The sequence below is a fragment of the Lepidothrix coronata genome, unplaced genomic scaffold (genome assembly GCF_001604755.1).
Source record: "Lepidothrix coronata isolate B3197 unplaced genomic scaffold, Lepidothrix_coronata-1.0 Scaffold89, whole genome shotgun sequence".
Classification (NCBI taxonomy): Eukaryota; Metazoa; Chordata; class Aves; order Passeriformes; family Pipridae; genus Lepidothrix; species Lepidothrix coronata.
In genome coordinates, this window is record NW_016690269.1 from 208,473 (window position 1) to 220,663 (window position 12,191).

A 12,191-nucleotide genomic window follows, 5' to 3' on the forward strand; every position below is an offset into this window, starting at 1 on the left:
CCTGGCATGGCCCAACATGGAACAATCTTCATGGTCCACAGAAGGGAGGCTGGAAGCTCCTTCAGTATCCCAGTGCCAATGCCTTACTTTGGCACTCTGCAGGCTGCATGACCTCTTGTGCTAGGGAGCCTGGTCCTACTTTACTCAGGAACACTCCACACCCCCTTTCCCTTTCAGCATTGTGGCTTCTGCTTCATGCTTGCCTCAGCACAGAACATCCACAGAAAGCCTCCGTCCTGAAATGCTATTTTCTTTCCTTTTATTTTTTCTTCCCCTCCCTCCTCTGAAGACTCACCAGGCACCATTCCTGTCAGCGCTGGAGTGGAGTAGCTGCCCTGTCCAGCAGGAGGGACATGAGGAGGGTATCCTGGGAGGGTTGTGCTTGCCAGCTCACGACCTGAGGAATCAAACCAACAAATCACCACGTGAGCATTGCGGCAAGCGGACATGGTTTTACATCTCCCCAAGCACCCAGAACACAGCCATGCATTTGTCATCACGACTCTGTGAGGACCAGCATGGGATTTCCAGGCTGGCAGGGAGGGCAGGCACAATTTTGTTTTCTCTATAAGCTGCCACAAAGCTCCAATGAAGTGAGAGACGGGAAGGGGAAGAGCAGAGCTCTGCAGGGAGACTAATGCACCCGATTGAACTCTGGCTGCTTGCCCCTATTCCCAAATTCCTCCAAAGCTTAGATTTGTAAAGTCAGAAACAGTGAAATGGCAAAAACACTGATCTTAAAGACACTTTCTCAGAAAACTCTCTAGAAAATCACAGTGCACGGGCTAAGGATGTTTACTATCTAAATGCAATGGAGGATGCCACTCATTAAAGCAGTTAAAAAAAAAAAAAGGACAAACGCAAGACCTTAAGACAGGAAAGTGGTTTAAAATACAGCTTGCTGTGGTGCCAGAAGAAGAGTCAGATTCCCAAACACAGCCTTATGCAATGCTTTCCTTAAGCTGCAGAAACATGATTTTTTTAATCAAGTACCCGCAGGTCTTCTATAGAAATAACCCCACAAAAACAAGCAGTGGAGATGTTCTCCATCTCCCTCTGCCCCTGGACCTGTCTTCCTTCCTGCCCTCCCAGAAACAGCTCCCAGCACCTCACGGGACATGGCACTGCAGGCAGAATAAACACAGGAGGTCAGACAGTGTGGCTCACGCAGCACCGCAGAAGTGACGCCTCAATCCTGCCTGGATCCTGGTCCTATATGACAGTCAACTGGATAGTCACCATCTCTTCAGGCTGCCACGGTGGAATTTCAGGGAAACTGGCAATGGCAGTAGCCAAAAGTGACCCTCCATTAGAAATTGATGCTCCATGACCTCACCAGGTAGGATCCATCCCTTGTTCCCAGAGGGACTCCTGGAGCTCACTCATGGTCTTCTGGACTCCCACAGCATCCTTGGGCAGACCACTTACCCAGAGATTAGTGGCCTTCAAGACACACTCAGGTGCCTGGTAGCATTAAACCTGCAGCATCACAGCTGGGCCAGCAGTTGGACGCAGGCCCTGCAATCCCTTCCCAGTGTGAGTATCACACAAGTTGCTCAGGGCGTCACTCTCGTATGGGGACCTGTCCCATCAGTCCACCACCCCCGCACTTCCAGGGCCTCCAGGATTGCCAAGTGGCTCCTCCAAGGATGATGAGGGGAATGAGACAACCCTCACAGCCAAACCATAGTTCAGGAGCAGAGACACTGCATGGGGGCTGAGCTCTGAAAATCTGAGTGTGCACCTCAGGCAAGGGACCCTGCATGCAGGCAGCTCTTGGCCCAAAGGATGAGCCCCTGCTGTTTCAGCCTCTACAGGTCAGGAACCACTCTGGCTCCACCTAGCTCCAAGATCCTGGTGGTTGAAAACAGTCCATAAGCTGGGCAAAAAGCACAGTGAGTGCAGGTTCCTTCATCAAAATGTAGCATGTTGGATCAGGAAGAAAAGTAATGTGGTTTTGTTGATTTTACCACCACTGACAAGAAGAAATGCACAGATTCTGGTTTTCACACTGCTTTCTGCAGGCACTTGCTTTTATGTCAGTGAACTTTTTTCAAGTCTGTAGAGCTTGAAGAGGTTGAAACTGAATGTTTTCCCAAAAGCCAAAACCTTTTTTTAAACTTTTTAGATTAGTAGCGATTTTGAGCCATGATTTCATTTTGAGCTGATCTAAAAATAAAAATCTTTCTTTTTTTCCTATATCTTTCAAAGAAATGAGACGTCCTTTGATAAGAGAAAAGTACGTGAGTTATTGCAAATTGCAGCTTACAATCCCTGGGCCATGGCCATGAAGGCCACTTCCCCTCTGCCCTCTGATAAAGGGGTCTGTGCCAAAACTCTAGCATCGCTGCAGTGATCTCTCAGCACATGCCCCACTTTACTAAGCACTCTGCATCCACAAATTGGGATGCACACTGTTTCTCTCAGGTCCTTCCTACAGAATATTTATGGTGCATTCACATTCTGAAAGAATTTAAGTTTCAAAACAACTGATTAATTTGCTCTCCAGTTCTAGGGAGAAGTCAGATCCCTCATGGAATGGCATCATGAATTCTAATTATTCAATGCAGGGAGAAAATGGCTCTTTCAGATTAAAATGTTCTCCCCTCATCACTGCCCTGCTTCCTTCTCTCCAACATAAAATTAAATTCTGATTGTGTCATCTCTGCAGCCTGGAGAAGACAAAGGTATCTGCTATCTACTTAAATTAAGTCACAGAAGGTAAGTTCAGACCCAGTGCTGGCAGGGACTCAGTTAAGGACTGTCCCTAATGCAGACAAACACCTCACAGCCTGACTGCTGCCATCCAGGAGCCCTCCATAGACTCAGGAGTGACACCGTGGCTCTTCCCTTCCTCACCAGTGTGGTGTTGCTGCACAATGGCATGACGTCTCTTGTCCCAAAGGTGCCTTGGTCTGTGAGTGAGCTTTCCTTCCTGAACTGCTCCACACCGACTACTCCCCACTCCTCACTTTCCAACAGCTATTAAGAAAAACTTGCAATTTATTTCAATATTTTGAAATACTAAAATTTTCCACTTTCTCCAAAGCCACTGTCACAATCAGCACAGTTAGCATCATTGTCAATGGCACCGAGCAATGCAACCACAGCTGGTGACAGCATGAAGAGCAACACCTCTTTAGTGAATCAAGGAAACACCACTTATAGTGTATTCCACAGGTTTGGCTGGTTTCCACTACATCCCATTTCCAAATTAAATGTTCTGTCATCAGCCGACAAATCTTTCCCCACAGCCAGGGCTCAGGCAGCGCCTTGGGGGGCTGGCCGAAGGTGATCAATGGCATAGCTGCAAGTACTCAATACCACCTCGTCCTGTCTATTGCATCCAATGTACCCCCCCCCCCAAAAAAAAGGGTAGGAACATCCCATCTATTCCAGTACCCAACACCCTCTGATTTTTCACCCAGAGCATGGTTGGGTACTGGAACATTGAAGTGGTCGCAGCACCAAGCCTGACAGAGTTCAAGATTCATTTGGACAGTAGTCTCAGGCACATGGTGTGACTCTTGGGGATGGTCCTGCACAAGGTTAAGGGTCGGACTCTATGATCCTTGTGGCTCCCTTCCAACTCATCATATTCTGTCATTCTATGAGATTTTATTGTCAAGCTTCAATTGCACTGAAATAATTGATTTAAGAGAAAAACACTAATCCACCAGGCACAAAGAGAGAGTAAGAAGTAGTCTCTGCCCCAAGGTGTTCTGTTCCTGCCCTATCCATTCAGGCAAAACAGCCAAGAGGAACGGAACACCTACATTTTACCAGTGGGGCACAAAGACATAGAGAGCAAGGTCCTTCAAGACACACTTGCTCCTAAATGTTTTTATTCTAAACTTTTTGGAGGTTATTTTGGATGCCTAAAGTTGGAGATGGAGCAGAGCTGCCCCCTTGCCTCACTAGGCTGGTGTTGTGCAGGACAGAGCAAATCAGATGGCAGGTCCAGCCTACAGAGAGGCTCAAATGGAGCAGAGAACAGGATTTTCCAAGATAAGCACCAATCTCTTTCCAACAGCCTCTGACAACACTGTTAAGCACCAACTACCAAAATATCTTGCTGAGTCTTGCCCCGAGTGGCCTCCCCATTGAGAAGCTGGTAGCCCCAGCAGTACCAGTACCAGTACCTTCAGTGGTACCTGCTGACCTGAGACTGGCACACCTCCATGATAGAGAGAGCACGCAGCTGCTCTGGTGCTCATGCAGCCTGGACCCTGCCATCTCCTTCACCCTGCTGCCTCTTCCAGACCACCTCATCAAGCTCTTTCGCATCACTGGTGAGCACCTCCAATGGGCTCATCAGCAAGGCAGTGCTGACCCATCTCTCATTCTCCCCCAGAGGAAGAATGTCTTAGGGAGAACACCATCGACAGATTACTCCTGCCACAAACACTCCTGCACATACACAGGCCACCATGGGTTCACTGCACAAGGCCAACAAGTTGCACATCATTTCCAGCCTTAGGCATGTCCTTGCCAGAATTCATCCCACATTACTCCAAAAACCAGAATATGACAATACTGAATAATAACAATATCAACAGTCTAGGGGACTGGATGGTCAAGCCACATGTCAATGGACTTGGCTCTGTAAACAGAAGATAGTCAACAAATGTCCGTCCCTCCATTCACCAGGAACTGGCAGCACTCACAATGAGAGCAAACTATTATTTAGTAAAGAAAATGCAAATAAGTAATTTTCTTCCATAAGTGAAATTTTGCCACTAGCTGCATAAGAGCTTAGCATCACCCCCTGAGCAGATGTGGCAAGCAGTGCTTGAGCATCAGCAAATGTTCCCATTGCAGGACAAGCTGGCTGGAACAGAGAGCAGCCTGTGACAGTAAAGGACTCTGCTGTCTCCAAACTGCAGTAAAAAAAAAAAAAAAAAAAAAGTGGGAGCAGTTTAGAAGTATTCCTCAGTTTATCTACCTTTAAAAAAAAATAAAAAGGTGGCAAAGAGCATTTCCAAGTGTGTCTTTGTACACTACTCTGTGTAAATGTGAATCCAATTAACTTCAAATTTAACTAGTAATGAAATTATCTCATTTTGCTATCAGCTCAGCTCTCATCCATGGCAGTAATTAACCACTGGGGGTTGTCACTCCCAGAAACATGACACAAGGACTTCCCCAAGCTCAGGTGCTTCAAACCCGTGCAGAATTCATTACCCTGACAGTGTGAAAACCCTTCACTTTCAATACCACAGGGCACTAAAGCATTTTTTTTCCCTTTATCTAACAGATTGGCAGTAAGAGTATGAAAGAAATGAGCCCACTGGACACGTAATTAATTACAGCAAAGGATACATCAGAAAATGTAGGTGGTTCAGGTGGTGGGAGGGGGCTTACAAAGCCCCTTTGCTGCTGTCTCAGAGACACCCTCTGCAACGGTGGGGCTGCTGATTTTGCTCTCGGAGATGCACCATGGTCTGCATCAAGGGAAGCCAACACTTCACCTGCCACTCCATGCTCATAGCAGGTGTACAATTGCCACCAGCTCAGGAGCATGATCAAGAATGAGGCAGTGCTCTGGGTTATTAGGATAGCCTCCCCTCTCCAGAGTCAGAGGTTCTACATCAACAAGTAAGCAATGTTGGGAAAGTCAGTCCAGTGATGCTGGTGAATCCCCCTGTGTTCCCACTGTCATTGCAAGTATCACCACAAGGCATCAGCCCATCTGAAACAGCCACCCAAGGCAGCACACACCCTTCATCTGAAACCACCCAAGGTAGCATGTACCTTACGTTGCACCCAGCGCAAAGGTGCTCCAGGGGCAGAGACCAGCATCTCCCCAGGCTCCATCCCAGGCTGCCACACCCTCTCCACCCCTGCCAAAAGCATATCCTGCCCCAGACCTGCCGAGCAGCACAGAGCAGAGTTCCCCCCACACCGCCTCGTGGCTCAACACACAGGTTGCTCTTCATGTCTTTCCAGAAAACAATTTTAGAAATGCAGGTTTGCATTAAGAAAGCTGGAAATGAAGAGATGCTGCCACGTCAACCCACAGAATCATGCAAGAAGCTAAGCAGGTGCTTCCAGTGCCATCCCACTCAGTCTGCAGTTCTACAGCCCTTTGCCCAGCAGTCTCTGCATGGGAGGAATCCTGACACTGCCTTCATGCAGGCATGCTACAGAATGGCTGCTGCAGGGCATCAGCAAAATGGATAAACTTCTTCCAAAAGGCCACTCAGCTGGATGAACTTGGCTTTAGGTTGTGCTCCCTCTGAAATGCCTCACGTGGTCTCTAAGACCCCATATTGTGATGGGAGGAGGATGGCACCCATCCTGAGCTCTTGTTCCTGGCCCTGTCACATGGCACAGCCTTAGTCAGGTGCCTGCAAATGTCAGTGGCAAAGAAAGGGACCTGCATTGGTGCTGGTCTGCTGCCAGGACCCCTGGGGACCACTGCCCCTAGGAGCCTGAACATGTTGCTCTCTTTATTGGTGGAAGCAGCAGCCTCCCTGCCACACTGGGCACCAGCTACCACAGACATGAGGCAGCTGTGGAATGCTATAGCCAGGCATGCCATCGCTTAACATCCGAAAAAACAAAAACAAGTAATTGGCAGAGACGTTTTTGGGGAGCCACTTCATCTCTGTGCAGTAAGCCCAAATTTCCAGTGTATCTCAGTTATACCCATTACCAGAATTGATTATAACTCTGAAAAATCCAGCTTCCACTTACAAAAGCTCTTCTCTTGCCCAGTTCCAACTGTTATCCTAAAGAAAAGGTTTTGGTCAAACGTACAATTCTGTTATCAGGAAAAGGACCTGATGAGTTCAGTCAACTGACTCCTGAGCCCCTTACCACCTGGGGACTAGTATGTGTCACCCATGATGTGCCCAGTTAAGTGGCACAGGGCAGTGGAGCACTGGAACCAGAGACAATCATGTCTCAAAAAAACTACCTGGTTTTGTCGCGTACAAATCACTGCTCTACACTGAGCACAACAGCACCTCAGTCATTACTGCCTTGGGTCCAGAGCCACTGGGCATATGACCAAAAGTGGCTCAGACTTTGCGTACCACCAATGCCTACAGGATGGCATCTCACCCCATTCTGCTGGGAAAGGAGATGTCACCAGCGCGGGACCCCAGCACACTGAATTGCTGCTGTTAATGAATAACTCCCCTCCTGTGGTCATCTTGCTCTATTTGTGGACATCAAACCCAGTGCAGTGTGCTTACTGTGATGAGTTACCTCTCCTGCACCTAATTAGAGGCAGATAAAACAGTGGTAACACACAGATCACCTGTAATGATTTTGCTGACTCGATTATTCTTCTGACAATTAGCTCTGGCTGCCAAAGCCTCACAGGAATGTCAAAGTCTACTTCCTACAAAGCAGGTAATGTCACAGGTATGACCATGAAATCAATAATGAGGCACAGCTCTTGCAAAGGGCATCCAGGTCAGATGGAACAGCCCTTAAATTAAACATTGATAAGCAGAACACAATTATCCATCATGTTTAAGGGCCTGTGTGAAATTAGCAGCCAGGGAGTGTGAGCAGTGGGGGAAAGATTAGTGCAGGAGGTATTGAAATGCAGTGTCCACTGTGACTGGGGCTGCAAGTGCTCATGACAGTGGCACTGTAATCTGCTATCAAAGTTATAAAATTTATATTAAGCACACTGCACTGAAACAGAGACTGCAGATGTGGGGCTATTTTTCTCATCATCTGCAAGGCAGCAGCAGATGTCCAAAGCTGCCCTTTGGAGCAAGTGTGTCTGCTACTCTTCCCATTGACACAACTTCACTTTCAAAAAAGAGGCAGGGCAAGGAAAAGAGAAAGGGAGGAAGAACAGTGCTTTCTAGCAAAGCAACAATGCAATGGAGAAGTACAGACAAATACTCCCATGTTTTCTCTGCTTAGAAATCTCTGTGATTAGAAATCTCTCTGCTTAGAAATCTCTGGCGCAGAGCCAGAGTGCTCTGCACTTGCCACCTTCTCTTCTGGACAATCTCCTTTGGCTACTGCTGCATAAAATTCCTGTCCCTTCTTCTGTGCAGCCACAGAGCTCTTGCACTCCAGGAACAACTCAACAGTCCTGCTTCTCACATACTTTTTGGGGTTGCTAGAATGAAGTTTTTTCTGCAGAGCTGAGCTGAGCTGCACCATTATCCACCTTGATCTTTAAAGTCCCCCTGGTTCTCTTCACCCTCCCATAACACATGTGAGGTTAGAATTCCCCAGCTTGACCCCTTCATTCAACGTATACATTCACACTGTATTGGAGGGGATACCTGTGTGAGGAGCAGGGAAAGATACTCTGACAACATCTCTGTAAGGACCCACCCCTACCCTAAGTCTTGTGTGGCTGACAATTGGCCACACATTAAAATGCATCAGCATAACGGAATCTTTCCCTGGCCCATGATAAGCAACACCTTCATCCCTCACAAAGTTTCCCTTTGTCAACACCAGCATGGGGCTAGTAGGGCCACTAGTGGTCAGGGTGGAGCCAGGCTTGGCTTGGCTAGGTCTCCAGTGCCCAGCTCCATGTGTGGAGGGATGTGGGAAAGTGTGGGGATGCGGGAAAGTGTGGGGATGCATGGGAATGCATGACAGAATGATAGAGAGCATCTCACTACACTCCAGATACACACTACCACAATCCCATCTCTGGTGTTTCATCTATCAGGGGGCACAGAGAGGAAGGGAGGGCAGATGGAGGTGAGTACGAAGATGATGAGATTTTATGGGAAGATACATGGTGGTCTGGATCTGTTGAATCCCTTATGTGGGGCCCTTCCCCTCCCACACTTGCCTGGAGAACAGAAGAGGAGCAACAGGTCATAAGGAGCATGGGGCACACGGCTGCGGCTGGAGCAGCACCCTGCAGGAGAGGGTCCTCTGGGGAGCTGGGTCTGCCTGGTATAGCCCACAAATCCCACGCAGGTGCTTGTCTCTGCACTGCTCCTGCGTGTCTAAACCCTGGGAACACCTCTGTTAACAAGGAGCACTGTGCCTCCGAAAGGAGGGGACAAACAGGCACAGCAGAGCATCTTCAGGCACACAGTGAGGAGGAGGTAGCAGACCACAGACTTCAGGTTCACCTTTATACTACTGTATAAAGCAAGGATATTTTTAAATGAAACCTTTACATTAGAGACAGAAACACCCCCAGAAAATTTGAAGGGTGGAACCCTGGATTATGCAAGTAGAGAGCTGTTCATCTGTGCATTTTAACTCTTAAACTGAGAGTTTATGTGAAAAGTTCTGAAGATGCTAGAATATTTGATTTTCCTTTAAAAAAAATTTCAAATCTCATTTTCAAGTTTAGGATTACTTTTCTATGTAAAATGTAATGTACTGAAGACAAAGTGTGTCCTAAACAAAACCAAGAAGTGCACACTGCTCTGGGCCAGTTTTACCTTGTTTAGTAATTTCAGTTGTTAAAATTTCTTCAGATCTGGGGGGTTTGGGTGGGGTTTTTTGTTTGTTTGTTTGTTTTTAATAGGAAACAGACATGAACAAAGTAAAAATATTGAATGTTTTCACAGGGCAGGAAAACCTATTCTCCTCTGTTTTAGTTTCAAGTATGGCTCAGCACACGGTGGCAGCCGTTGGATCTGCAGGGCCTTGCCACAGCCAAAAGGGAGGCTGGACCCTGTGTGTGCTCAGCCAGAGACGGTGCCCACAAAAAGGGCTATGGTGGCCCAAGGACCCAACAGCCCAAGCTTGGATAAGGCCCCACTGACTTCTGGTCCAAGGCTCGGTCCCTCCACCAGTGTGGTGGAGAAGAGCCTCCCCAGACACCAGGCTTCAGGAGCAGGGGAAGGCAGCTTGTCCTGGCCTTGACAGGATGGGATCTGCTGATGGTCAAAATGAGATCTCAAAAATGAGACTCCAGTTCCATACCACTGAAATGGAGAGTTTTAACTGAAATTCAGCTGGTTTCAGGTCTGCTGACACCTTCTCTGGAAAGCAGCCTGAAATTGGCTCCTCTCCCCATTTATATTTCCATGGCTCACAATGCAAGGTAGGAAGAGCCAAAATTGAGACAGTTAGCATGTGGGAACTGATGAAGCAGCATGAGGGAAGCCAAGCCAGCTTCCATAGGCTCTGGAAAGGAAACAGAGCAAGGAATGCAGCCTAAAAGCATGGATGCAAAAAGGTGTGCATGGGACAGAGAAAAACATAGGCTTGTCCTCCTGGTCTGGTTACACCACTGGTGCCAATTTTCACTCTTTCAAAAGGGATTCACTGCACATTAAGTGCTTTCCTCAGCAATCTGTGTTGATTTGGAAATGACATCAAGTGTTTCCTTTGAAGGCAAAAACCCCACGTGTCTACTTATCTGAGAGACCAGTTAGCCTCCTCCTGTCAAATCTACATGTTTAAAGGGGAGGGAAAAGAAACCTCACGTAAAAAAATGGGCTTGCCACCATGGCAGGTCTTAGACTAGAAAATGTTATTTTTTGGTCAAGTGCCATTCATCACTCAGTGTAATTCACAAGAAGCAATGAAATGAAACTTTAAAATAGAAATAATAAACCCAACTTTAAATAGTTCAGCATTACATAAATGCAGAACAAACCAAAATCAAAAGCCAAAATATAAAATAACAATCCTAAAACAAAACACCTCTTCCTGCTAAAATGAGGAAAGTGCGAGTTTGGCTGTTTTTCTGCTACTGTGTAATATGCTTCTGCATTTCATATCACCTCACATCTCAGGTCTGAACAGCCTTACACACCTCACAACCACCACCAAATTAAAGACGGGTTTTTTTAATCCCATTATTTCTAAAATGTACTCTAGCCAGCACGCTACATTCAATGAATGAAAGAAGTAGGAGAATTAAACCATGCAATGAAACAGCTTTCTGACGAATAAAGCTATGGAAATTTTAGGCTCCATTTACTTCTCAATCTAATTTTGCCCTCCAATGCACATTATGTCTGAAATGGGATCTCATGTGGTTTGATCAGTGCTCTTAACGCATACAGAAGCAACATATTCCCTTTATTGTTGTTTCCTTTCTGCAGCACAGCAATACTTCTTATAAGAGCAGCACAGCAGGCTCAGGGAGACTGTCTCCAGAGTAATCACTGTGCTGCTGGAAAGACGTTAAGATGACCAAGATGATTAGCGCCTTGAAAAGTTTGTGATCTGGGGGATCTCTGTTGCTGCAACTGCCCAGCTAGGTGTTCAATACTCCACAAAAATCACAAGAGAGACTGAGTTACCAAGAGATCTTTAAATAAAATATTTTTCCTTTTGTTTCTTTTTCACTGTTTGAATTTTTGCAAAAGCCCAGAAGCTGTTTTCTATTCTCTCTTTGCAATAGAGGAGACTAAAAAGAAATAACCATCAATTTGTGAAGAGTTACAAACTCTTCTCACTGTAACAGGGCTCCAGACACTGGAACTATAGGAAAAAAACAAACAGTAGTAATTGTAGCGTAGAAACTAGAGCATTGTTAGCAATTTACTGTGGTGCCATGGATGCTCCTGAAAACTAATGGATATGTAGGGGGAGAGGTGGCTGGCCTCCAACCTCTCCCTCTTCAAGAAATGGAAATGCAGAATGTTTCCAACCTCACGTGTTCAGTCCATTTAACAAATCTCATTTATGAGTTTAGAAAAGGGATAAGCATGGCAAAGGCAGCCCTGGGGAGCAGTTCAGCACACTTTGCAGGTCCATAGCCTTGGCTCAAGCTGGGAGCTGCCATTGGGACAGAGAAGCTGTTCCCAAGGGAGAGCATTCTTCAGTAGGGCTCAGACCTTCAGGATTCAGTCTGGAGACTTGACCGAAAGATCTTGCTGTCCGCAGACAACTCGGAGGGAGCAGCACAGGCAGCTGCCTTGCCTGTACCAGGCCATGAATCCATCTCTGGGACCTTCCCACGGCAGTGCATGAGGAAAAGCATGGAGACATCCCCTCCATCACTGTCTGCCACCACAGCCATTCCATGATGGGCATCTGAGGATGCTCCTGACCTGGTACCCTACACACCATGAGCATGGCTGCCACTAGCTAGGGGTGCTGGTCTGTGACAGGAACTGCCTGAAAAGGCCCTGCAGGTGCAGATGTTGCTCCAGAGCATCTGTACTATGATATATGATATATAATCTGATATATGATTCCAGGCAGGGCAGTCCACCTCCTCCTCCCAGCCTGGCAGCTGAGGGTACACTGCCCCCAGGTCTAAGGACTACACATGATGG

At 47.0% G+C, this 12,191-nt stretch overlaps 1 protein-coding gene across 3 annotated transcripts in view; it reads right to left on the bottom strand.

The window, feature by feature from the left end:
* Positions 1–12,191, bottom strand: part of PAX5 (paired box 5) — a 121,938-nt gene that overhangs the window by 33,944 nt on the left and 75,803 nt on the right. For all 3 annotated transcript variants that reach the window (XM_017821124.1, XM_017821123.1, XM_017821126.1), the window contains one exon: positions 296–397. In XM_017821124.1, coding sequence (XP_017676613.1) covers positions 296–397 — 102 coding nt within the window. The remainder of the gene's footprint in view (positions 1–295; positions 398–12,191) is intronic.